A 27,782-nucleotide genomic window follows, 5' to 3' on the forward strand; every position below is an offset into this window, starting at 1 on the left:
GTGTGTGCCATGTGCTGGGATATCTGCTGTGTCCACGTGCATGACTGCTTGTCAAACAAAATCCCTGGAGCTGGGCTCTGCAGGAAGGGTCAGGCAGCAGTCTGAGACACTTTCCTTGTGTCAGGAAAGCCAGGCTCCCCTTTCAGGAAGCCCTCCCAGGGAAAATAAACCAGCAGAGCTGCTGGGCAGAGCAGCGGGGGCTGTAGGGTAAGGAGAGGGGGTGCTGAGCAGAGAAGCCTGTAAAGGAAGGCAGTCAAATGATACCCTTTGACCCTTTGACTCTTTGACCTCCCCATAAATGCATTTCCCCCTTCATTCTTTTCCCTCTGCTGCATCCTAAGAGGCCTTTGTTCTTTCCCTCTTTAGAGTCTTTGCTTTGTTTTAGGTTTTTGCAGACAGAGACTATGTAGCCCAGGCTGGCCTCAGACCCACAATCCTCCGGCTTCAACTTCCTGGGTGGTGCGTTTACAGGCATGTACTACTGTGCTTGTGCCTTTATTTAATTTATTTACTTAGTTTGTGACTTTTGTCCTTCGGTGCCAAGTGGGTCCCAAGCCCCTGGCTATTGACTCCGACTCGCAGTTCTTCCGCTTGGTGATTGGCTGACAGATAAATGATAGCATATGCTTATTAAGTCCCTGGTTTGTGCCAGGCTTGGCGCTTGGCTCTTGACCTTCAATAGTTCAAGAGCAATAATCAGGAGAAGCACTTGCCTTGTGAAATTTATCAGTCTGAAAGGGGAGTCCGAAACCAATCAAAACTACACAGCAAAATATGAAGTTGAAACGACTTAGGCTGGTGAGATGGTTCAGTAGTAAGGGCTCTGGTCACCAAACCTGACGACCTGAACTCAATCCCCAGGACACATATGGTAGAAGAGAACAGACTCCTAAATGTTGTCCTCTGATCTACACACATATAGTGTGGCACACATGCACAGTGTGGTGCACACACACACACACACACACACACACACACACACACACACACAAAGTAAATATAATTTTTTGAAATGTAGGGGCTGGCGGCGGGGTTGGTGGCGCACGCCTTTAATCCCAGCATCTGGGAGGCAGAGGCAGGGGGAGCTCTGTGAGTTTGAGGCCAGCCTGGTCTACAGAGGGAGTTCCAGGACACCCAGAGCTGTTACACAGAGAAACCCTGCCTACAAAAACCAAAAAAGAGAAAACAGAAAGTGTAGGGGCTGGAGAGACGGCTCAGCAGTTAGAGCACTTGCAGCTCTGGCAGAGGACCTGGTTTGATTCCTAGCACCCACATTGGGCAGCTTACAGCTGATTGTTTTTCCAGTTCCCGAGGGTCTGATGGCCTCTCCTGGCCTCTGTGGGCACATACGTGTACTAAAGTGCACACACATACACATAATATAAAATAGTATTTTTAAAGAGGGGGAGAGGCAAATTTTTTTGTTTTGTGTGTTTTTTTTTCCCCTCGGTCAGGGTCTCACTCTGTAACCCTGGCTGGCCTCTGCCTCCCAAGTGTTGGATGAAAGGCAAGTAGTACCACACTCAGCAATAGCCAGGGTTTCACTATATTGCTGCTTAGGTTGCCCTGAGCTCCTGGGACAACAGATGCACAAAGCCACAGCCAGCAGAAGCATTTATTTTTGAAAAAAAAACAAAAACAAAAACTGGTTGTTGTTGTCGTTGTTATTATTGTTATGTCGGCAGTGTTGAGGATTAAACCTAGGATGTCAATCAAGCTGAACAAGCTCTCTGCCCATGAGCTACGCATTCAGCTTCCAGTGTGATTTATATCCGTGATACATTTCACATGTATATATATATATATATATATATATATATATATATATATATATGAATTCATATACACTTCATACACATATATATGAGTTCATATACACTTCATATATATATATATGTTTTACTGTTGTTTTGTTTTTCGATACAAGGTTTGTCTGTGTAACAAATGGCCCTGGCTGTCCTGGAACTTGCCTTGTAGACCTGGCTGGCCTTGAAGTCACAGAGATCTGCCTGCCTCTGCCTCCCGAGTGCTGGGATTATGGGTGTGCACCACCACCACCACCACCACCACCGCCTGGCTTTGTTGTTTGTTGTTTTGAAACAGATTATCTGTAGCCTTGGCTATGCTGGCATTCACTACGGAAAACAGGCTGGCCATGAACTCCCCAGTGCTGGGGTTACGGTGTGAGCCACTGTGCCTAGCCAACAATGTTCTTAAAGTTAAGGAAGTATACACTTGTAAATTTTTCAATGCTTTGTAATTTTTTTCACAATAATATCCTCCATACATACTGAAAGAACAGCAGGACACAGACCGGGGAGACACTGGAAAACTGAATGTCCAAGGATGATGCTCAGTCCATTGATAAATCCCCAGAACCCCCAGAGATTGAGGGTCACTGTGCTGGGGGAGAGAGAAAACGGGGCCACAATCACCCCACTATGTTACAGGGGCCTGGGTCCCACAGAAGCAGTCAAGTTGAGCCCAACTCCACACCCTCCCCACTTGGGCTCCCGTGGGGCACTGACCTCTGCCACTGCAGCCATGTGAGAGCCTTTAACAGCTGGTATGGCTTGTGGAGGCTAGGGTGGGTAGAAAGGGTGAGACAGCTGAGCAGGGAAGCTCCAGAGGACGAGTGTGGCCTCTAGACCCCGGGCAACAGCAGCTGACAACCTGCTGGAAATTCAAATTCTCAGGATCCAGATCAGATCTAATCAAATCCCTAAAGCGAAGCAGTGGATGAGCAGGTGGGCCAGTGGCCACCCAGGATGGGCATGGTACACACCTCTAACCCCAGGACCTGGGAGGCGGAGGCAAGAGGGTCAGGAATTCAAGGTCGTCCTTAGCCATGTAGTAAGTTTAAAGCCAGTCTAGGCTACAGGAGACTCTATCTCAAAACAAAAATAAAATAAAAGAAACAAGCCACTCAGGCAATTCCTCAGCATGGCCCCGTTTGAAATCCGGGACCATAAGAATAAAGATTGGTAGGAAACACTCCAGGCTAAACCATAAATGGGAGCTGAGGTCTTCGCTCAAGTCCTCTCAAGACCCTGCTGCCACTTAACCCCATCTCTCTGCCACCAGAATGCTTTTCAGGTAGGTCGCCTCTACCTCTCTCTTTTTGTTTGAAAGAGGGTCTGCCTCATGGAGGCTGGCAACAGACTCATAAAGTAGACAAGGCTGGCCTTGAACCCCTGACCATCCTGCTTCCGGCTTCTCTCTCTAGGCTCTGTCTAGCCTCAAGCTCAGGTGGGTGAAGAGCCCCTCCACGCCAGCCTTGGGGGCAGGGAGCAGCTCAGGACTGGGGGCAGGCCCTGTTTCCTGGACAACCCAGCTGTCCCTTCGGAGACACACACTACCCTCAGCCACAAGCACACCCACCCAGCAGCTGCAGGATCCACCCAGCCTGGCCCAGCTCACCCCAATGTCCCCGAGTTTGAGGGAAGTGGAGTTCAACCTTGGCTTCCGTGTCTGCCCTCTCACACCTCCCCAAGGGAGACAGACCCACCACAGCCTGAACCACGACATCTCCTGAGTCCTCTTCTCCTCCCTCACATATTTGCCAACTAGAAGGTACTGAGGACAGCCTAAGGTCGTCCCCCTCCCCCGAGCCCCCAGTCCGTACCCCAAATCCCAGCTGGTACCCTGCCCCCAGCCAGCAGCTCCTCCTTGGGTTACAACCCATTCGTCCTGGGTACCACCCACACCGTGGGTGGAACCTCATCGCTACACAGGCCAAACAGCTGGCTGGACCACCTGCCTCAAGAGAGACCAAATGGAGGCAAAGGGAAGGTCAGCCGTGGGGGAGGTTCTGAGGGAGAGAAAGCAAAATGAGAGGGCTAGCCAGGAAGTCTAGGACATTCTGGCTTGAAGGGATTTTAGGACTCAACTGGTGCCATCTTACCATTTCCCAAGCTCAGAGAGGGTGTGTTTTGCTCAGTGTCACACAGCAAACTGATATTGGAGCCAGCACAGACTGATCCCTCAATCCAATACCTTTTCCACTGTCCTTCCTAGTGACAGGCCCCAGGGTACCTGTGTCTAGAAAAAGGTCATTTTTCTGTGCCGCTCCGATATGGAGGAGCCTCTAGAGTGTATCCCTCAGTGAATTCCCCATTTCTCCTTCCCATCACTCATTCTATGCCTTTTCACTGGCCCTAACTGAGAGCTAAGTTCCTTGTGTACTCCCGCCCTCTGTCTGCCATGTCACATCTCCAGCCGGGTGGGGGCCGCCCGACTCAAAGTGGTAACCCTAGAAATGTTCATGGGTGAGTTCTGTCAGGTCTTGGGTAGTTCAGAAGTTGTGACAAAAATCCCTGTACCCTGTTTGGGGAGCAGAGAGGAAGGCACCAAAACCAGCCCTTAAGGAAGGGTTACCTGCGATGCATTTACATAGTTGAAATCTTTGTTTGTTTGTTTGTTTGTTTGTTTTTTGAGACAGGGTTTCTCTGTGTAGCTTTGGAGCCTGTCCTGGAACTCACTCTGTAGACCAGGCTGGCCTTGAACTCACAGAAATCCACCTGTCTCTACCTCTTGAGTGCTGGGATTAAAGGCATGGGCCACCACTGCCAGCCTTAGTTGAAATTTTGATGACCCAACGGCTCATGGGAGTTGAGGACGAGAGGGGCTGAAGTTCGTAAGAGAGAAGGCTAGGGGGCCGAAGAGATGGCTCAGCGGTTAAGAGCACTTGACTGCTCTTCCAGAGGTCCTGAGTTCAATTCCTAGCAATCATATGGTGGCTCACAACCATCTGTAATGGGATCAGATTCCTTCTTCTGGTGTATATGAAGACAGAGCACTCATATACATAGAATACATGAATAAATAAATAAATCTTCAAAGATGGGGAGGCTAGTGAGGGGCCCTGGGCAGCTCTGGAGAGGGCTCTGCCTCAGTCATCCTAAAACTTTGGCCATGGCCATAGCTGCAAAGACTCTGCCTCCCTCCTTGCTGTGGGACTTTGTAGTTCAAAATGTCTCCAGTGTCAATAGGGTCCCTTCAAAATATCAGAGAATTTCCCAAGGGAGCAGGTGGGACAGGACCCACAGAGCACCAAGACTGGCTGTTACTGTAACAAAAAGTGTTGAGATCCTGGGGATGAAAGAGGAATGGGGACCTCTGTCTGAGATTTCCCCAGGTATGCTTCCAAATGCCACCTGTCATCCTAGCTCTAAGAGTCTCCCAACACTTGTGTCCCAGATCATGTGGGCTTGTGTCCCAAATCAGGACTGCTTATTAAAGAAAACTGGCGTGGCTGGGCAGTGGTGGCGCACGCCTTTAATCCCAGCAGAGGCAGAGACAGGCAGATCTCTGAGTTTGAGGCCAGCCTGGTCCACAGAGTGAGTTCCAGAAAAGACAGAGCTACACAGAAAAAATGCTGTCTTGAAAAACAAAAAATAAAAATAAAAATAAAAAAATAAAGAAAATTGGGGTGATAAGAAGAAACCCCACAAAATTCTGGAGGCTCAAGTCCTATCTTGAGAGGTCCCCCAATCTGTATAAGGAACAGGAAGCTTCTCTTTAGAAGGGAAATGGCATGTCTTCCAGACATACCTAGTGTGAAGACAGAGACATCGTAGCCTCTGACCCGAGGACCCCTACCCCATCCCTGGCCTCTCATGCGCGTGCGCGCACACACACATACACGCACACACTCATGAGTTTCTAAGCTGCAAAGAGTCAAATACACTGAGTGACTTTAAACTGGTGACTAATGAGCCACCTGCAGTCCCCTGTAGCTGGAGATGTGACAGAGGTGACCGAATAACCACAAGGGAGCCTCCGTCCTGCCCCATGAGATCTGCTGTACTGCCTTTTCCACTGTGCTGGGACTTTCGGGGTACAGGGCACCTTCCCAAATGTCATCCTAAGAATGCTCATGCAAACCTGGTGAGTATTCATCCTCTGCACATTTCACAGCATCAGTCTCAAGCACTTTCCACATTTACACCGTATTTGTGTGTGTAACTGACCCACCCCACACCAACAAGTCTGAACCGCTTGATGACCCGCAGCTTCAGTAACCAACCACAGAGAGTGTGCACGCCAGCATGCTTGACGGATGGCCTGATGCATGGATGCACAAATGGGGAATGAACATGAAGGAGGAACTTAGGCTGGCTTAGGAGGTAGCCAGGGGTGGAGCGCTTATCTAGCATGCCCTAGCAATTCAACAAAATGGTGAGAGCATAGGACGGACCGTACACAGGGAAGGAGGGCTCAGAGACACGCGGTCTCATGGCTCACCTGTAGAGACGGAACCCATGCCTCGACTGGTTTTGTCTCACAGCAGTGCCGATTTAGAATCAAACCCAGGCCCCCCAGAATCCCAGCCAATACCCAAGAGTGTGTGGCTGAGCAGGTCACACCCTGCACAAGCCTTGAATGTTCTCCTTACATTGGAACCCAGGTAGATAGCAGTTCCTGGAGTTACTGCAAGATGTCACCCTCTTGGCTGTGTGCAGACACCCTGCCTCCAGTCTTCTCCTTGAGCTGCTTCGTGAACACATTCAAATACTAGGGACATGAATCCATGCCCCCTTTCTCCACTACCCAGGGTGCCAGCCAGAAAGAGCTCTTGGAAGGCAGGAATCTGCGACCCAGGAATATGCAAGATCTCTCAGGACCAGTAATGCCTCCTGCCTCTCCCAGTAAGAACTCTGTCGGACCTGGTCACGTCCCCAAAAGGCCCCTCACATAGTCCCACACCTGGTTCTATGATTATCTCCCTATAGACGTTAATACAGTGGGGTGGGAGGTGCAGATGTCCAGGCTCCTATCTGAGACACAACCAAGCAGGGGCCTGAGGGCTGGGGCCCACCTCTCTCAACAAAGCCCCCTCCCCCTCCACTCGTGTGCGGGGGCCCTGGCCCCACCCGGGGAACAAGGCTGGGATTAATAAGCGGCCCGGCTCCCTCCCCTAATGGGCTCCAGCTGCACAAACATTCCCAGAATTCAGAGCCGGCTCTGTCTGGGGCGGCCCAGGCCTCAGCCCCAGCATTCCTGACCCCCTCCCCCCAGGCTTGAGACAGCTGCTCCGGAACTCAGCAACTGGCTGGGGATCGAATCCCAATTCAGCTTTTCCAGAGGTGGGGGGCACTGGGATGGCGGGGCTGCAGGCTAGGGGTGGGAGCCAGGAGAAGGAGAGAGGGAAGGAACTTTAAGGGATTTCTCCGATCTTGCTCACAGACCTTCCCCCAGAACCTCGCCCCTCCCCCAGTGCTGAGCGCGCTCTCAGCAGTAGGTACCAGGGGTCTGCTCAGTGTTACCTAATTTGTCTCACCATGCAGTGCCCTTGGCTGGCACGGCCCAGAAGGAGGTAACAGCCTGTTCTGAAAGGAAAGATAAGCATCTGCCCTTGTGTTTAATAAAGAGATCCGGCTGTGTCTTCTCAGTCCCTGTGGCCAGGCGGGAGCTTGTACAAACAGGTTCTTATCAAGAATGAGAGAGAGGCTGGGGACGCAGCTCAGTAAAGTGCTTGCCTAACTGTGCAGAGAGCCCGGGTTTGACACCCCCATCCAAAAGCGGGGTGCAAAGGTGGCACCGGAAGCAGTGAGGTACATTTGGGGACCCAGTGACAGGAGTCCCAAAGAGGACACATTGATAACTCTAGACCTGTCTTCACATTTCCACCTCTGGATCCAGGGCCGGCGGGGATCATGCATCTGTCCTGTCCCTGTTGCCCAAAGTTATGCCAACTGTAGACAACAGTGAGGGTTCATCTAGGGAACTGGGGACCGCATAGGGACTAATGGAGATATGGGTATGATTCCCCCCTCTCTGTCTCTGTCTGTCTGTCTGTCTCTCTCTCTATCTCTCTCTGTCTCTCTCTCTCCCCCCTCTCTCTCTGTCTCTCTGTCTGTCTCTCTGTCTCTCTGTCTCTCTCTCTCTCTGTCTCTCTCTGTGTGTGTCTCTCTCTCTGTCTCTCCCCCCACCCCCGTGTGTGTGTGTGTGTGTGTGTGTGTGTGTGTGTGTGTGTGTGTGTGTAGCTGCTTAGAAGTTGTGAGTGTCTTATGTTCCTCACACACTTCATAAATGTTTCAAGCACACGATCACCAGGGAAGGTTGCCCACCATTCCCCCAGTTATAAGAGTCCCCACCACGAAACCTATGCTAGAAAGAAACTGAGGAAGAAAAGATGAGAAGAAAAGGGGTTATTAGGGTGGGAGGTGGGGAGGGGCACTTGCAAGGGGTTGTGGGATGAGGAGGTTGCCACTGCCTGGGAGGGCAGAATGGACCTGGCCTCAGTCTCCTTACCTTAAATATGGGAAAGCTGGACAGGAGTCTCCCCTAAGTCCCTCCTTTGACTCTACTGTGACCAGAGTTTGGTTGGGGACATAAGAAAGTTCTCCATCTCCTCAGATCTTCAAGAAATAGGACTGTGAAGGAGCCTCCAACAAGAGCAGTCAACAGGGTCTATGTAGAGGGTCCCCAGATAGCCCCAGTCCTGTAAAGGGGTGAGGTCCCTGCCCAGGGGAGCCCCAGACTGTATGGAAGCCATGTGTCCCATGAGACGGGGACAGAAAAAGGCTGGTTCCTCTAACTGGCTGAGTTGGCAACAGTCCTGGGTTAGGGAAGGGGGGACACTTGGGTCAAAGAGCCTGAGGTCATCACCCTCTCCTTCAGATGCACACAACAAGCACGTTCACTCCTCTTCAGGCCTCTGCTCAGAAATAAAGAGGAAGAGGAGGAAGAAGAACCTCTCTACGTCTTTGTTCCTGTCAGTCACACTATCCCTGCATGTGACTTCATCTTCCTCGTGGGCTCAGCCATTAATCCATGACGACACAGAAGGATGGCTCCGGCAAGCCCTTCATGAATCATTGTTCCATATCTCCAGCCCCACTTCACCCTAGCCATGGAACCAGTTCCTGAGCTGGAGAGTATAGGCTGGACTAACAGAGAGGAGAATTGAGAGAACAGGAAGGTGGGAGGAGACACTGCCAGCCGCAGCCATGACAAGCTGCATGTGAAGATGCCGGTAAGCCACGAGCCACGTGGCAAGGTATAGATTTATAAAAATGGATTAATTTAAGCTGTAAGAACAGTTAGCAAGAAGCCTGCCACGGCCATACAGTCTGTAAGCAATATAAGTCTCTGTGTTTACTTGGTCGGGTCTGAGCGGCTGTGGGACTGGCAGGTGACAGAGATTTGTCCTGACTGTAGGCCAGGCAGAAAAACTCTAGCTACAGGAGAGAGAGGAGAGATGGGCCCTTCTTCTCATAAATAGAATGACCAGGGGACTTTGATGGTAAGAGGAACCCAGGAACTGGAGCCCACTTAGGACTCTATTAACGAGCCTCAATTAACCGTGCATCTCTGACATTTAGTGAACAACTACTTGGTATGTAACCCTGTGCTAGAAATAGGAATCTTCCAGGCATGGTGGCCCACATATTCTTTTTCTTTCTTTTCTTTTTTTTTTGATTTTTTTTTAAATTTATTATGTATACAGTGCTCTGCCTACATTCGAGAAGAGGACACCAGATCATATTATAGATGGTTGTAAACCACCATGTGGTCACTGGGAATTGAACTCAGGGCCTCTGGAAGAGCAGTTAATGCTATTAACCTCTGAGCCAGCTCTCCAGCCCACACATTCTTTTTCAACGTAATGTTTTTACTATTTGAGAATTTCACATAATGCACTTCAACCACACTCACCTCTCAGTCATCCCAGGTCCACATCCCCACCCTTGTGACAATGCCCCCCCCCAAAAAAAAGAAGAAGAAAAGAAAAAATATACTAAGTGCAGTTTGTGTTGTTCGTATATTCACTGGAGCATGGTCAAACTCCCAGTTACCAGCCCCTTAAAGAAAACCGAGTCCAGCCAGGCGGTGGTGGCGTACGCCTTTAATCCCAGCACTCAGGAGGCAGAGACAGGTGGATGTCTGTGAGTTCGAGGCCAGCCTGGGCTACCGAGTGAGTTCCAGGAAAGGCGCAAAGATACACAGAGAAACCCTGTCTCGAAAAACCAAAAAAAAAAAAAAAAAAAAAAGAAAGAAAGAAAGAAAACTGAGTCCTTCCCCACCCCCACCCCTGCCAGAAGCCATCAACTGTGAAGAGCTACACTTCAGCAGCTCTATCACAATTTTGAAGAGTACTCTTCAACAGCTTCCTGTTCAGACTGCTTCTCTTTTGGGGGCGTGGAGGTGAAGGAGAGAGGTTGTCACAGAAGCCCTCTAAGTCTCTCATTTTCAGCTGGGAGTCTACAGTCCTAGATACCATTGCAAAAGTAGCTCCCTCGCCCTTTACAGTCATGGGTCGCACAGATCGTGGACTTCCACATGGTTTCCAGCAACAGCATGGACCATGGACCTCCGTGTGGTCTCTGGTGGTCTCAGACATCAACACGGTCCTAGGCCACAGCACAGACCATGACACCATCATGCCCCTAACAGCAGCACAGGCCAAGAATATTAGCATGGCCTTTGGTGGTAACACAGGCCACAGACACCAACACGGCTTCAGGTGCCAACACAGACCACAGACATCCACACAGCTTTTGGTAGCAACACGGACCGTGGACATCAACATGGCCTCCAGCAGGAGCACTGCCCGTGAACATCAACACGGGTGGCCCACATCTTTAATCCTATCCCTGGAGAGACAGAGGCAGACAGATCTCTGTGAGTTAAGAGACCAGCCTGGTCCACATATTGAGTTTCAGGATAACCAAGGCTACACAGTGAGAACTTGTCTCAGAAAGAAAAAAGAAAAAGAAAGAAAAGGAACAGAAATCCAAAGAAAAAGCACATTCCCAGGAGTACAAAGTCAGGAGAAAGAAAATTACTTCCCCTAAACTGAAGGCAGCGAAGACTCACCAAGGCAGCCACAATCCACATGCAATTGGATCGCAGAGCTGTTTATGGGGCACGAGAGAAACAACAGACCGAGACCCCTGAACCTCCTGCGTGGAAGCTCTGGATGACGGAGGTGCAGCGGCTCACAGGGACGCTGGGGACAGTGGGCCTCTCACTCCCCTCCTCGCTCTTCTTTCATTGAGTGACGGTCCACAACAATAGTTCATTTTTTTAAAAATTGCCTACGGGTCGGCAATATAAGCCTAGTACAGTAGACAGCTCTTAGCATCACGTAGTGTGGCTGGATTGGCTCCTGTGGTTCTGGGAAATCCAAGATGGCACCACGAATGTGTGGGGAGAGGTTATTAGGGGGGCTGGAAGAAACGAGGCCACATGGACTTCTCTTTCCCTAGGCAGTCGCATCCTCCAGGGTGTCTCTCTCCCGGGATCTATTGCTGCAGTTGGTTTTTCAGGCTGGGGAATGGAACTTGGGGTCTCCTGCATGTCGGTACGCACTCTGCCACTGAGCCACGTCCTCAGCGCCCCCCCCCCTTTCCTATGTAGCTCTTCCTTCAGAGCAGTTAGACTTCTCTGTCATCACTGGTTCCCAAGACAGCAGAAGTACTTTAATCCCAGCACTCAGGAGGCAGAGGCAGGCAGATCTCTGTGAGTTCAAGGCCAGCCTGGTCTATAGAGTGAGTTCCAGGACAGCCAGGGCTATAAAGAGAGACTTTTTCTCAAAAACAGCAAAATAAAATAAGCAACTAATATCTAACTAGAATATGGAATGGGTTGCTAAAAGTCCTCCATTCTGGGGCTTCTTTTCTCCTGGGCCAGAGTGATCATCCTAAATCCTGCACCTGTAGGAAAGCTTGCTGGCTGGAGGCAGGAAAGAAATGGGGATTTGTATTTCATTATGTGCCTTCTCCCTTTAAAAATATTTATTTAAGCCGGGCGGTGGTGACGCACGCCTTTAATCCCAGCACTCGGGAGGCAGAGGCAGGCGGATCTCTGTGAGTTCGAGGACAGCCTGGGCTACCAAGTGAGTTCCAGGAGAGGCGCAAAGCTACACAGAGAAACCCTGTCTCGAAAAACCAAAAAAAAAAAAAAAAAAATATTTATTTATGGGATGGAAAGATGGTTCAGCAGTTAAGAGCACTGAGTACTCTTCCAGAAGACCTGGGTTCCATTCCCAGCACCCACAAGGTTTTCTTCCACCAAGTGCACTTTGCTGTGATGTACCATTTCACCACAGGCCCCAAACTACAGGGTTGCCAGGTAGAGTGCCATACAACCTTAATCCCAGCACTCGGGAGGCAGAGGCAGGCAGAGCTCTGTGAATTCATGAACAGCTTGGTCTACATAGCAAATTCCAGGCCAGCCAGGAATACACAGTGAGACCATCTCAAAATAATAAACAAAACCGGCTGGCGAGACAGCTCCGCAGTTAAAAGCACTTATTACTCTTACAGAGAACTCAGGTTCAGTGGTGGTTTACAGTCATCCATAACTAGTCTTCTCATCTCCATGGACACTAGTCACCCAGGTGGTACATATATGTACACATAAACAAAACACTCATATGCATAAAATAAAATAAATCCTAAAAACGACACACACACAAGAACAATAGTGCTGATAGATCACGATCTCTCTCTCTCTCTCTCTCTCATAGCACTGGGGATTGAACCTAGGTCCTTGTACATGCCAACTAGGTAAGTGCTCTGCCATCCTATGTTACATCTCCAGTCCTTTGCTTTTTGTTTTGAGAAAGGGATTTTACTAAGTTACCAGGGCTGGCCTTGAACTCTCCTCTGCGGCCCGTCAGGCCCTCCGCTTGTGATCCTTCCGCCTCATCCTCTGAGTTGCTAGGATAACTGCATGCATCACTATGCCCAGCTCACCTTTACTCTTCATAAATTGATTTATAATAACCCAGAGCTGACTAATACAGACACCTTCTTGGAACTTACAAGGTCCTTAAAAATCTGCCCCATGGCCCTGCAGGCATTTCCCCAGCTTTGACCTCGGTGCTCAGCCAAATGGAACCCCTTTGAACTCCTCGCAGTTCCTCGAAAGCACCGATTTCTCTCTCCTACCTTGGAGCTTTTGCACAGGCGACTGCTCATAGCACTCATCGTCCTCCAGGTCTCTGTTTAGATGTTATTTCTTCCAGGAAGTCTTCCATGGTCCATAAAGTTGGGATTTGACTCATCTACACATTCCCACAGCACCTATGACATCCCTGGGGAAGCGGGTGGTTTCCTGTGTGTACATAAATCCTGAGCGGGGAGCTACCCAGTTTTTCACATCTACAGGGAATGACAGTGATTGAAGCCGAGACTTCTGGTATGGTGACTCTGGGACATGAAGAGTCAAGAGTCCAAAAGGAAGGAGGTGATAACATCGGATGGTCCATTCTGTCTTCCCTATAAACTGAAAGGGTTAGAAGGAAATGGGGCTGTGGTTTCCTAGGGCTTCACAACCCCGACCCACATGTCACACAGCATCATGTCCACCATGTCCAGTTAGTCAATGGAGTCCACGAGCAATGCAAGGAGACACAGATCTTCTATATTTCTGTTACATCTTTATTTTGCATGTGGCAGAGGTAGGGAGTAGCATATGGATGTCATGGCATATCTGTGAGGGTCAGGGGACAGCCTTCAGGTGGTGGCTTTCTCCTTCACCTATGTGAGTCTTGGGGATCAAACTCAGATTCTCAGGCTTGATGACAAGTGTCTTCCCCACTGAGCCATCTTGTCAGCCCTCTCTTGGCTTTTTGACACAAGGTCTCATGTGTCCCAGGCTGGCCTTAACTCAGTATGTAGCTGAGGATGACCTTGAACTCCTGGTCCTCCTGTTTCTACCACCCAAGGTCTGGGATTACAGGCATGTACCATCCTGCCCAGTAACACTAACTCTTTTTTTTAACCTATAAAAGAAGTTTTTCATATGACTTCTAGAAGAATAACAATGAGCCGGGTGGTGGTGGCACATGCTTTTGATCCCAGTACTCAGGAGGCAGAGGCAGGCGGATCTCTGTGAGTTCGAGGCCAGCCTGGTCTACAGAGAGAGATCCAGGACAGCCAGGAGTGTAACCCAGAGAAATCATGTTAAGAAAAACAAAACAAAAGGATGCCCGTGAAACCATATCCCTCTTTCTTTGAGAAGGGAATAAGATCCTCCTGAGCCTTAGGGATGGATAAGCAATGTCCTCCTTCCCTAGGGTAAGCACATACACACCCACACATCTACAACTATGCTCACTAGGAACACACAGTCGTGTGGTGAGATCTGCTTCCTATGTGTAACTAAGCCTGCCCCCAGCTCTAGCCACATCTCAGGTAAGGAAGCCCAAAGCACTCTTCTAGAGTTCTTTCTCAGGAAGCTAATGTGTTGACCCTTCCTGTTTCTCCTAGTATTAGTACAGCGTTGGTGAGGACAGACTCCAGCCACCCATTGACTGGGAGGGAGGGATCCCAAACTTGCTCATGTATGCCTTTGACATGTGGGGATGTATGCAAATTTCTCCTGGCCGTTTTTATACGTTTGGTTTTTTGAGACCGGGTTTCTCTGTGTAGACTGTGCTGTCCTGGAACTCATTGTGTAGACCAGGGTGGCCTGGAACTCACAGAGATCCACCTGCCTCTGCCTCCTGAGTGCTGGGATTAAAGGCGTGTGACACCACTGCCTGGCTAAAATTTTACTATTTTTATTATTTTAATTCAACATGTGTATGTGAAGACCACATGTGTGAGGCCCCTCAGAAGCCAGAGGCTATAGATGTCCTAGAGCTGGAGTTGGGGGTAGTCGTGAACTGCCTGACGTGTGTTGGGAACTAGAAGAGAAAATCATGCTCTTAACTGTAGCCATCTCTCCAGCCCTTTTTTTTTTTTTTTTTTTTTTTTGAGGCTGGTTTGGACTCAAGTCAGTACAGAAATAAGATCTGGGGTTCAGAGCAGGCAGAGATGGCTCAGACCTCTGTAGCAGGGCCCAGGAAAGCAGTATGAGATTTGGATTTCGCTGGGGATCAGCTCATTCTACCTAGCCCTACCGCAATCTTCTCCGCATCGGTCCTGTGTTGAGCACATCCTCCTCATGGACCTGTGACACAGCCTTCCTTTCTTCAAGGCCTCGGTGGGCTGTTCCCTCTGCATGGAATGTTCTCTCAGTTCTCTTTTTCTGAACAACCCCCAGGTCTGCCTTTGGTATCGCATGTGTTTATGTATGATCTGTTTATATGTCTGCTTTCCCAAAGCTCAGGGAAAGAGCAGAGCCTGGGGACGTAGCTCAATGGTAGAATATTCGCCAAGTGTGCACAAGGCCCTGAGTTCAATCCCCAACGCTGCCAAAAATGAAGGAGGCACAGCCAGGTGTAGTGAGTCGCACTAGTAGTTCGAGCCTGTAGGGGGATCACTGAAAGTTTAAGGACAGCCTGGTCCACAAAGTGAGTGACAAGTCCGTCAGGGCTACACAGAGAAACCCTCTCTTAAAACACAAAGGCACATCCAACGCCATCCATTACCACATCTCCAGTCTTCTTCCCCCGGCTCCCCCACCCCCCACTCCCCCACCCTCCGGGGCACAGAGCAGTGCTTGGCAAACTCTGGTTGAACTCAAATTCAGCAAGTGTTTCTCCTTTCTATCTCTGCACTATCCAGCTCCACCCCACCTCCTAGGTCCCCATGGGAAGGGGCAAAGGCCTTCAAGGTTACGTGGGAAGTTTGAGCAGGACTCTAGGGAACCCCCAAGCCAAGTCTGTAGAGTCTCCCAAATAGGAAAGGGGCCCAACGTGCTGTATGTAGAGGCGTGGTCAAAAGGTCCACAAACAGATCCTCACACCCTAAGAGAACGGGCCAAAGAATTCCGCGAGGCTCCTTCAATGTGGGGCCAAAATGGTTTCAAATCCTCATGCCTGGGCTGAAATAGTCCGTGAACACACCTGTTTCTGCTGGGGTAAGAGTCAAGAGTCTGCGGGAAAACTTAGACCTGGGCCTCAGCCAGCACCTTCCCGGAAGATGACCAGCTGCTGAACTGAGGTGGGGCGGGGTCGGCTGAGAATGAGGTGCCCCTGGACCAGCGTTCTTCACACTTGAATGTGTCAACAAGTCCCTGGAACCTTGTGAAGATGCAGCTTCTGATTCTGATTCTGTGGGCTGAGGTCAGACCCAAGAGTCTGCTTTTCCTACAGGAGATGTATCCACAGGACAGCGGAGGAGAGGATAGTTGGAGTAATAAAAACCTAAAAGCTGATGATGATCCAGGCATTGGGTTTCTCAGGCCTTAAAGAAAAGGCTGAGCCGGGTGGTGGCGGCGTAGGCCTTTAATCCCAGCACTCGGGAAGCAGAGGCAGGCAGATCTCTGTGAGTTCGAGGCCAACCTGGTTTACCTGGGGAGTTCCGGGGCAGCTGGGGATACATAGTAAGACCCTGTCAAAGAGAGGAAGGGCCATAAACAATGTTTAAAATTGGTCAGGAGGTGATGGAGGACAGTGTATGGTGTAAGCTAGCCTGACAAATACCCAACAGGCAAGAAAACTATTAGAATCTGTGATTCTGTGGCCAAGTTAGACATCACTAATGGATCCCAGCACGGTGTTCTGCTAAACCAAGTGATGCCTAGGGATCTCTCTCAAGGCAGTACTCCAGGAGCAGCTACACAATTCATTATGGTTGACATAAGACCTTTCTTTTTTCTTTTTCTTTTCCTTTTTTTTTTTTTTTTTTTGTTGTTGTTTGTTTTTCCAGACAGGGTTTCCCTGTGTAGCTCTGGCTGTCCTAGAACTCACTCTGTAGACCAGGCTGGCCTCAGATTCACAGAGATCAGCCTGCCTCTGCCTCCCAAGTGCTGGGATTAAAGGTTTGTGCCACTATGCCCAGCTCAATATCATTATTAATATTATTAATGCTATAGATGTATAGTGTTGGGTATGTATATACTATGTGGCGACTACTATGAAGAAAAAGCCGTGTTGGCTTCACAGGTCACAGGGAAATGGATGGTGATGTGGGTGAAAGAAGGGTAAGGGAGGGGCTGGAGCATTGGCTCAGAGGTTAAGCACACTGACTGCTCTCCCAGAGGTCCAGGGTGGACCCAGAACCCACACGGCAGCTCACCACTATTTGAAAGTCCTGTTCCAGGGGATCTGAAGTCCTCTTCCGGCCTCCGAGGACACCAGGCATGTACACGGTGCACTAACACACATGCAGGCAAGACACCCATAAACACAAAATAAAAATTAAAAAAGGAAAGAAAGAAAGGCAGGGGAGACAGAAACCAGAAACCCAGGATGAGAAATAATAAGGGTGGACGGCTTTGCCAGCCTGGGGATGGTGGATGGTTTATCAGCTCTGTCTGAGTGGCTCTGAGCTCCCAACCCAAACTAACACTTTTTTTTTTTTTTTTTTTTTTCTGAGACAGGCTTTCTCTGTGTTGTTTTGGTGCCTGTCCTGGATCTTGCTCTGCAGACCAGGCTGGCCTCGAACTCACAGAGATCCGCCTGACTCTGCCTCCCGAGTGCTTGGATTAAGGGCATGTGCCATCGCCGCCCGGCAAAACTAACACTCTTTGATAGGAGTGAGTGGCACTTGTTAGGTTTAGATGTCTGTGCTCAGAACTTCTAACTGAAGGAAACTATGGAAGGCTTAGCAATGGGCAAAAAGGTATTGCGTGTCCTTGCACGTTTTATTGACCTTGAACGATTTTACAGCTCAGACAACTGATAATAACGGAAGTGATTCTTCTCCACAGAAATGCAGATACTCTGGTGGAGATGTAATTGATTATAGCCCATGGATATTACCCAGTCTGGCATCATTCACTACTCCTTTCAGCATTCAAGACAGCCCAGACACGTCTCTGCTTTGGGTTCTCCTTTGAAAGGTTGTAATAGCTTATTGGTTCCTTCATCAATTAATGAGTTAATTGGAAATTCTGACTTGTTGATTGCATATTTGAATAATTACTCTGGCTGATAGGAAAACTTTTTTTTTTTTTAAACATTCTCATTAGCAGTGAAGATTGTGTAGGTTTCCAGAATTCTCTGTCCTGGTTAAGCTTTGCCAACATATTTTCAGAGGGGTGTGTGTGTGTGTGTGTGTGTGTGTGTGTGTGTGTGTGTGTGTTATAATGTGAGTGGGTGTATGCATAACTCAAGAGGCTAGACATGGATGTCCTCCATCACATCACCTTATTTCTTTTTTTTTGTTTGTTTATTTTGTTTTGTTTTTGTTATTGTTGTTGTTTGTTTGAGACAGGGTTTCTCTGTGTAACCGTTCTGGCTGTCCTGGGAACTCACTCTGTAGACCAGGCTAGCCTGGAGCTCCTTGAGATCTGCCTGGCTCTGCCTCCTGAGTGCTGGTATTAAAGGTGTGCCACCGCCTGGCTCCACCTTATTTCTTGAGACAGAGCCTCTCACTGAACCTGATGCTTGCTACTTTTCAACTGAACTGTTGGATCCTCCTGTCTCCCACTCCCAGTGCCTTGGTTATAGGCCCAGGCAGCCAACCTCAGCCTTTACCCTGATCCTGGGGATTCGAACTCAGGTTCTCAAGCTTGTGCAACCAGCACTCTTTACACTGAGCCATCACCCTGTACCATACTCTTAGTACATTCGAGGTTTATGAAAGATTACTCCGGTTCATTGCTTGGATGATTTTTTTTTTTTTTGAGACAGGGTTTCTCTGTGTAGCCCTGGCTGTCCTAGAACTCACTTTGTAGACCAGGCTGGCCTCGAACTCACAGAGATCCACCTGCCTCTACCTCCCGAGTGCTGGGATCAAAGGCGTCCACTGGCTTGGTTGATGATTCTGTAGGAGAACAGAACAGTGGCTTCCTTCCGCCACACTTGGTATCTTCACTGGGTTATGAATTAAGCCAACATCATGTGGAATAGCAGAATAAAATTTGACTAGACATGTCCACAGGGAAGCCCACATCAGGGGATAGAAGATTATACACTACCCTGGGCCAGGAAGGAAGAGGTGCTCAGGACTGCTGGGGAGTAGGGCACAAAGAGGGTAATAAGAGTGTCAGAGGAGGGCCGGGGATAGAGCTCAGTTGGTAGAGTGCTTGCCTATCATGTACAAAGCCCTGGGCTCAACCCTGAGCACACACACCTGTAATCCCAGCATTGTAGGGGATGTGTGGGAAGAAGACAAGAAGATTGAGGATTCTGGGCCAGCCTGGTCTACTTGAGACCCTAACAAATCAAAAAAGGCTCAAGAGAGAAATTGTATGAGTAAAGTTGATTCTGTTATGTAGACAAAAACCTCTCATGGAATAACAGTCCTCTCCATCACACCACACACACACACACACACACACACACACACAGCACACACACACATACTCACACTCACATACACAGCACACACACAGCACACACACAGCACACACACACACACACACACACACACACACACACACACATACCCCTTAATAGACAGGTTCCAGAGCCTGTGGTCTTGGGTCCCTTGCATGGCTCTGGCACACAGAGATAAAGACACACCAAACACAACAACCACGATGAGTCGAGAAGACTGCATGGGATATGGCTGCCAGCCTGGGGCAGTTCCAAGGACCTTGTGGGCTAAGGGAAGGGAAGGGTAGGGCGCTGAAGTTACAGGGATTGTAAGTTGCAGAGCCAAGAGGCAGGTTGACCTGAGACCATAAGATCCAGCTTATGCATCATAGGCGATGGGAATAAAGGACTTCAGATAACTCCTTGGGGATCTGGTAGGATTTTTTTTTTCTTTTTTTCAGTGCTGGGGATTGAACTCATGACTTTCCCCACTTATGGTAGCCATGTACTCTTCTGCTGAGCAGCACTCACAGCCCATCCTGGCCTGGAAGGATCTAAGCAAAGGAATTGTGAGCTCTGCCTCCACACTGCTTATGGCTCTCCCAGCCCCCTTGGCACAAAACACTGAGTCCTGTAGGTAGAATTCCTTACAAGCCACCTCTACTGGAGAGGTCCTTGGGATGCTTAGATGGAGGGGGTGGGGTGAGGGAGGGGGAAGGGGCATACCCCATGCCACCTGGGAGCAGTAGCTGGGAACTCTCTCTCTAGTCTTTGCACCCACAATTCCTGCTGTCCCCTCAAGCCCCAGCTTTTCTACCTTAGCCCACACTCTGCTATCACCCAGGAGGCCAGAGATAAGAATAAGCCGCCTTCTTTCCCACATCCCTTCCCTGACCATACTCTGTCTCCAGCAGCTGCAGAGCCTGGCTAACCCCAGGCCCTTAGGGAGAGGAAGAATAATGGCAGCCAGAGCTTCCTGGGGGAGCCAGGCTCTGGCCTGCACCCTTCCCTCCCACTGGGCTGAGAGGTGATTACTTGTGTTAATTATATCCAAGCTATTTCCGACTGGCATGGGCCCACCCACCCACAGAGCCTGCCCTGAGTCAGGATGCTGGGGGTCAGCTATCCTGGGAAGGTGTCTTGTCTCCTGCTATGGCCAAAGAGGGGGTGTTTGTTCCCCCCAGAACCCTCTCATCCCACCTTCTTCCGGGGCTTCTTGTCACCACCTTCCACCTCCTCCCTCTTTTTCGCTTGCTCCCACACAAGTCCCCTCCCCCTCTCCCCAGGTTTTAAATGAAATCACGGGGCTCTGAGTTCCGCACGAGGCCCCGACATAAACACTCTGATTGGGGCTAATTATAAGGGCCAGATCGGGAAGCTGGAACCTTCAGAAAGCTTTGGCTTTCAAACAAAGGGCTCCGAGCTCAGCCCCCAGCCCAGGTTGGCTCCTCACTAGGTCTCATTGGGAACGAGGAGGCAGCCCGGCAACAGGCAGTCAAGACTCTAAACTGCAAAGTATGAGTGCGTTCCCTTGTCCGACCCCCACTTTCTTCATCTTACTTACTTTTTGCCTTAGCCCTTCAGTTTGCAAAGTCTGGTACCTTTGCTGAGGGCTTGGAGGACTAGTCTGCGGGGGCAGGCAAGGCAGCTGGGGAAGGCTCTTAGGCTGGGAAGCTGGGGCAGGAGGTTCAGGAGGAGAGTGGGGGGAGGCACAGAGGAAGCCAGCTGTGACAGCCCTAGTCCTAATTAGCTGGCTTCAAAGCCGTTGGAGAGGCAGTCCCGCCCTGGTGTGTGCCCTGCTCACTCAGGCAAGTAAGACATTTGTGTCCTAATCAGAGAGGGAGACAAACGTTGCCCACCACCACCCTGAGGAGCCCCTAGACACTAGGCTAGCATTCAGAATCAGAGCTCGAACCTAGGATCATGGGAAATCATTCTAATCTGTGAAAAGTACTAATACCAATAGGTTATAAGGCTCTCAAGAAATGTATGTCCTTTGAGCCAGTAATTCTACTTTCAGGAATGTATCCTAAGTAGTTGGGAAAGTGCTAGGGTTTATCTGACATGTGCTCTGGGCTGCTCTGTCTGTATCACCTAGCTTACCCTCATGGCAGCCTTGCTTGACAGGAACATGGCCTTTCTGCCCATGGGGACACCAGGCAGAGGTGAGAAAACCCGCAGAAGTGTGTACAATTGGCCTGCCTCACCCAGGCATCTCTCCACACATAGATGCAGAGACCTGTCCTTTGTCCCTCCAAACACTCCATATCATCAACTCCCCACACTCTGCTGGGTCTGATAATTTGTTACCCAAGAGAAGAATCTCATCATCCTAAGAACCATCTAGTTTGGGAGTTTCTGCTTTTATAGGTCTAGTTAGTTGTGCCCCTGCCCCCCACCCCGTGTGTGTGTGTGTGTGTGTGTGTGTGTGTGTGTGTGTGTGTGTGTGTATGTGTGTGTGTGTGTGTGTGTGTGTATGTGTGTGTGTGTGTGTGTGTGTGTATGTGTGTGTGTGTTTACTCTTGTTTTGAGAGAGTTTCATCATAGCCCAGGCTGGCCTAGAATTCACTTTGCGGCCCAAACCATCCTTACTCTCAGCCTCCCGAGGGCTGGGATTACAGGCAGGAGCTACCATGGCCACCACACTGATTCCCGTCCCACCGCAGAGATGAGTGTAATTAGCTGGGGCAGGGGAGCGGGCCAAACGGTCTGGAATCCTCCTAAACTTAAAATGTAGAATTGTGTGTTCATGTGGGCTGGCCTCTCCTCAGTCCCCCAGGCCCCCAAAGACCTAAAGAGTGTTCATATTCCGAGTCAGTGTAATCTTCCACCAGAGATCTAACTTTAGGGGTTTGAGGTGATCCGATCCAGTGAGCAGCAAAATCCACAGAAGGGACAATTCAACTGAAGGGCAGGAGGATGGCTCCATGAGCTCACATGCATGCTCCATAGCACCCAGCCAGTATAGCCAGAATCCAACCAAAAGCAAGAGTCCCAACGCCTCTTGGAGACTCCCCCCTTTAATAGTCCAGGAGCTGGCAGTTGCAGGTCCTCTAAAAAGAACCCAATACTCAATCTTTGGGAGACAGAGGAATTTGTCTAGGAAAACTTAAGTGGCTTCTTGGAGTCTCGCTTTTTAACGACCTCTTAAAGGAGTAAGAATTTGTAACAATGGGATCTTTTTGACATAAGGCCGGGACTTGGGGGGGGCGGGGTTAAACAGTCTAAACAGTAAGGAGGGTGTCTCGAGGAGAGATCTAGCCACAGCAGAGCTGTCTAAGGAGAGATCTGGCCCCAGCAGAGCTGCCATGTCACTCTAGGACTGAGAGAACAGGGAGACATCACCTATGCCTGTGACCTACTGTTTCCTTTTCAATTCCACCCTCCACTAAATGCAAGGCCTTCCTCCAGAGGGCAGGAACAACCCGTTACCAGACAGAAAGTGGTCCCTCCACATAGGACCTAGAAGCCGACCTCCTAGGCCATGTTTTAACTGGGTTCTCCAAACAGTGGAGACACCGATTCCAGGTGCAGCCTCAAGCTCAGGCAGTTGATCCGTTGGGGTTCCTCTAAGGCCTTTTCTAACCTGCAGTACCCTCACACTTCGGCCTCAAGCTCCCCCTGCTTTCAGAGGTTTCCTTGAAGTGGGAGTAGGATGGAGGGAGGGCTCCCCCACTGTGTTCTCTCAGGCACTTCACTCCTTGGCCACCTCCTAAAGGAGGGGGCCCGCATCTTTAGGATCTGTGGCACTCCAAGAAGCTCATTTATCTTTCCTCCCCCGCCCAGTCACGAAGCCACTTTGTCTATTGTCACGGGCCCCGTACCCCTATGTTGGCAGGAGACCTTGAGGTGGGGGGAGGGGGCTGGGAGAAAAGGCTAGTGTCACCAGCTCACCTCTCTTTAAGCCATTCCTGTGAGGGCACAGAAGCGGATGTCACAGAAGCGCACAGAGCCAAGACCCTGGCAATCTCGAGGGTGGGGAAGGCTCTCCCCAGTTTTTTCAGCAGAAACCAGCATCTTCTTCCTGTTGTACTTCATCCCAGGCACTGGTAAACCCCACTGGATTCCTGGAGTCTCACCTTTACAGCCAGGAGAGACACTCATAATTGTGTGGAATTTAACTCTTTCCTATTGCCTTTACCGGGTCCTTTCAGACTGGAAAGAAATGGAGCCCTGGGGTAGTGACATTGCTTCCCCACCCCCATCACAGGCAAATTTATATTGAAGACTTGGTGAATTTAGCACAAATAATTTGGAGAAAGACCATACATATATTTTGGGAAGGGGGGTCTCTGCTGAAATGCCCAGGCTTCAATACAATTGCAAACAAAGCCCCACATATGACTTCAATTACCACCAAACATTCCCACTTCCCTTCCCCCAACATAAACGAACACGCACAAACACATGGAAGTCGGGGTTCCAACCTACTTTCTCCCCTGTCCCCCCCAAGTCTGCCAACAAAAGATAAGAAATCAGTTTCCCCGTAACTATTTAGTCAAACAATCAAGGCCTTGGGCAAGGAGCCCGCTCTCCCCAACCCCCAACCAAATAGGTGAAGGGGAGAGGGGAGGAGGGGGTATGTGTGGTTTGGTTAAGGGGAGGGGGGAGTTACAACCCTGTTAAATACAATTAAAGGGTTAGATCTCTGAAGATAATTAAATGCACTTTATTAGGATGATTATTAGGTTTAATTTGCACTATTATCAAGAAACAGGAGGGACTGTGACAGCAGAGCTCTGGCATGCTGGACTGCAATTCTTCAGCCTCCAAAATCTAAAATACTCCAAACATCGGAGGGGACTGATGTGTGTTGGAGACTGGAATTCTCATACTGGCAAAGATACTTTATATATCATCTCTCAGGCAGCTAACTTAAGAAAAATCTTTACTTTTATTTGTGTGCAGGGGGAAGAAACATGTTAGACACATTCTATCACTCTTATGATATAGAATGTCAGCAAACACACAACCCCATCCCCACAGCCACAAAGAGCCTGCCCAGAGAGGCCTTCTAAAGCGAACTTAACCCAGTAGTTTCTGTTCTTGTTTTCCTGGACAACTTTTTATTTTTTTAAAAGGCCAGTCTTTTGTCAAAAGAAAACTAAAATTCCCACCAGCCCAACCATTCCCCTCCCTCCAACCCAACCGTTTTTACTGCTTTTGGAAAACAAAAACAAACAAACAAAACCCCACACATAACACACAACCCAACCCTACAAACTGCTAACCTGGATACCACTGCGGGGAGCAGACTCCCGGGAGAGAAAGGGATCGAAGAGCAAAAGGTCCCAGGGTTTGCAAATACAGGTTTCAGAGGCTAGTGGAATCTCTAAAATTCAGAGAAAGAGGGTAGTTCTTAAAATGGTGTGTGTACTGGGCGGGGGGGTGTCAAAACACACTTCACAAAGCGTTTTGTGACCCACTCTCTGCGCGTGGGCCGGAGCTGAAACCACAGAAGGATCTCCGTGCCCGCGGGGGAGTGGGCTGCGGGGGGATGGAGGCCATTCCTCCCCACATCTCCGCCCTCTCCCGAAAAGCGGTATGTTTTTCCGCGTCTGCATCTGGATTGGGAGGTTTCCAGATTTCGAGTGAGGGAGACAGAACAAATGAGGAGGGTGAAAGGGGGTGGGGGTGGGGGAGAAGAACGGGAAATAAAATATAACAAAACGAATCCAAGTCTCGTTAAAAAATATCCAACAGCTTCCACAGGCCCCGCGTCGGCGAGGAGGCTTGCAAATTTGGCTTTTATAGAACTTGAGTGGAACTAACTCCCAACTCCTTGAAGCCAACAAAAACAGCGCGCATGCTAGGTGCCTCTCCCAGCAGGCCCAGCCCTGCCAAATCACCAAAAAATTCGAACCAGAGCACAGGGCGGCTTTTAAAAGGGCACTTAGAAAAGGCGAGACCTCCTCCCCCACCCCCACCCCATTCTTCAGCCCTGGCGCCCTCGCTGGTCTTTTTTTTTTTTCCCCCGATTTTCCTTTTAAATATAAAATATATAATTAAATTTACAAAGACTATTTACAGTTTTAATTACAAACCTGGTAGGGGTGTTGGACAGAGTTCTTTTTAAAAAGCGACCTAAAATAAGATGGTTTTTACTGTTCTTTATTTAAAAAAATAAAATAGGAGTCCATAGGGCGCACCCCCTCCCGAGTGAAGGAGGGCACCACGCGGTCCGGCCCGGGGGGAGGGAGGGGGTGCCCACCAGGCGAGGCCGCTTCACACGGTGGTCTCGCCGTGCCGGCTGTTGGTGAGACGCGTGTAAAACTTCCTCCACGAGTGCAGCGTCTTGCCGGACCAGATCCAGAAGCCCGACGTGATGCCCACGATGAGCGTCATGAGGTATTTGATCATGTAGACTGTGAAGTCGGGCGACATGCGCGGCGTGTAGTGGGCCGGGCACGGGATGGCCAGGCTCTTGCAGTGCTGGCTTACCCACGAGCGCTCCCAGTGCTCGCGGAAGGCCTGCTCGTAGAAGTAGCAGGCGATGACGATGGTGGCCGGGACCGTGTAGAGCACCGAGAAGACGCCGATGCGCACCATGAGCCTCTCCAGCTTCTCCGTCTTGGTGCCGTCGTGCTTCATGATGGTGCGGATGCGGAAGAGCGACACGAAGCCGGCCAGCAGGAAGGAGGTGCCGATGAACAGGTACACGAAGAGCGGCGCCAGCACGAAGCCCCGCAGCGGGTCCAGGCTGTTGAGGCCCACGAAGCACACGCCACTCAGCAGGTCGCCGTCGATCTGGCCCATGGCCAGGATGGTGATGGTTTTGACGGCCGGCACGGCCCAGGCGGCCAGGTGGAAGTACTGCGAATTGGCCTCGATGGCCTCGTGGCCCCACTTCATACCGGCTGCCAGGAACCAGGTGAGGGAGAGAATCACCCACCAGATGGAGCTGGCCATGCTGAAGAAGTACAGCATCATGAAGAGTATAGTGCAGCCCTCTTTCTTGGTGCCCTGCACCACCGTGCGGTAACCGTCCTCAGAGAAGCGCTCATTGCACACCACGCGCTCCTGGAGCACGAAGCCCGCGATGTAGGCCACCGACACCATGGTGTAGCAGCCGGACAGAAAGATGATGGGTCGCTCTGGGTAGCGGAAGCGCTGCATGTCCACTAAGTAGGTGGTGACCGTGAAGAACGTGGAAGCGCAGCACAGCACCGACCAGGTGAGGATCCAGAGACGGGCAAAACGCGTCTCCTCCTGCGAGAAGAACATGGAGCCGTCGGGCCGTGCGGGCTCGCAGGGCGCTGCACAATCACGCTCACCTAGAAACTTATAGCTGAGGTAGGACGGCACCTTGAGGACGCGGGGGCAGTGGAAAGGGTGCTCCAGAGTGGCGTAGCGTGGGGGCACGCCACCGCCGCCAGGGCCGCCCGGGGTGCCACCCGCGCCGGGCTGCAGCCCGGAAGGCGGCGCGGTGGTGAGTAGCGCAGGAGCTCCGTCCTCGGAGTGGTTTTGGCCCACGCAGATCTGCTCCGCGCCATGACGCGGGAAGTGCTCGCAGCGGAGGCGCTCGGGCCACTGGAAGCCGAACTTGTTCATGAGCGCCTCGCAGCCTTGGCGCGCTCGCTCGCAGATGGAGCGGCACGGCGGGATGGCCTGCTCCAGCACTGTGCACACCGGAGCGTACATGGAGCACAGGAAGAAGCGCAGCTCGGGCGAGCACTGCACCTTCACCAGCGGGTAGAACTGGTGCACCTCCAGACCCGCGTCCTCCTGGTTCGTGTGGCCAAGAAGGTTGGGCATGATGGTCTGGTTGTAGGCGATGTCCGTGCACAGCGGGATGGAGATGGGCTGGCAGAAGCCGTGGTCCGGGATGGAGATGCCCTTCTCCCCGTGAAACTGGGCCGGCCCGGCGGCTGGCAGCAGCAGCAGTGGCAGCAGCAAGCGGGGCAGGGCGCTGCGGGGCAGGGCGCTGCGGGCCCGCATGCTGGCCGCCGCCCCCCACTCGGCTCCTGGGCTCCCCCCAGCCCCCGCCCCCAACCCCGAGACCGCGCGCCTTCCCGGCGGCTGCCGCCTAGCTGCCCGGCCGCCTCCCGCGCCTCTTTGCAAACTTTGCTCGCGGCCGCAGAGTTGGGGAGGCCGGGCGGGGGAGGGGGCGGCGCACCCGCCTGCTGGCTCGCCGCGGTCGGAGTGAGTGGTCGAGGACACCGCGCACAGCTGCCCTCGCTCCTCTTCCTCCTCCTCTAGCCTCTGGGCTTCCCCTCTCCCCACCCTCCTCTACCCAGCGACTCCTTTGTGCCTCCTTCAGCCCTCACCTCGGCCTCTCCGATCCCAATTAGTCGGTTTCAAGGGGGCCCCCGCTGGCGGCCCCGCCCTCTCCTCAGCCCGCCCCCCCCAAAGGGATCCTTGAAACCGCCCCGTCGAGCTTTGCACCGTCCCAAAATGTGCTCTCGGCCAATCAGATTTAAACTCGAGGACCAGCCCCGAGGGCTGGATTGGTCGACCACAACATAATGAGATCAGAAACCAGATGCCAAGAAAACTCTACCCCCCTCCCTTGGCTTTTTTTAAAGAGACAAGCTATTATTATATTAGGGGCTGTTTGCTCAATCCGCGATTTCTTCGGAGTCGCCCAGGCGAGGTCCAGAGACACGTTTTCCCAGGGTGGCGTCCGAACCAGGCGACTCAAGCCTGATCTGTGGTCCTGGAGCCCAGGCGCTCT

The 27,782-nt window shown here is 50.9% G+C and overlaps 1 protein-coding gene across 1 annotated transcript; it reads right to left on the minus strand.

The window, feature by feature from the left end:
* Positions 1-23,757: 23,757 nt before the first annotated feature.
* Fzd2 (frizzled class receptor 2) lies at positions 23,758-27,425 on the minus strand. Its single transcript, XM_052756143.1, has one exon. The coding sequence runs from the start codon at positions 27,044-27,046 to the stop codon at positions 25,334-25,336; it is 1,713 nt and encodes a 570-aa protein (XP_052612103.1). The 5' UTR covers positions 27,047-27,425; the 3' UTR covers positions 23,758-25,333.
* Between the last annotated feature and the right edge of the window lie 357 nt (positions 27,426-27,782).

Source organism: Peromyscus californicus, unplaced genomic scaffold (genome assembly GCF_007827085.1).
Source record: "Peromyscus californicus insignis strain IS unplaced genomic scaffold, ASM782708v3 Scaffold_3__1_contigs__length_106647218, whole genome shotgun sequence".
Lineage (NCBI taxonomy): Eukaryota > Metazoa > Chordata > Mammalia > Rodentia > Cricetidae > Peromyscus > Peromyscus californicus.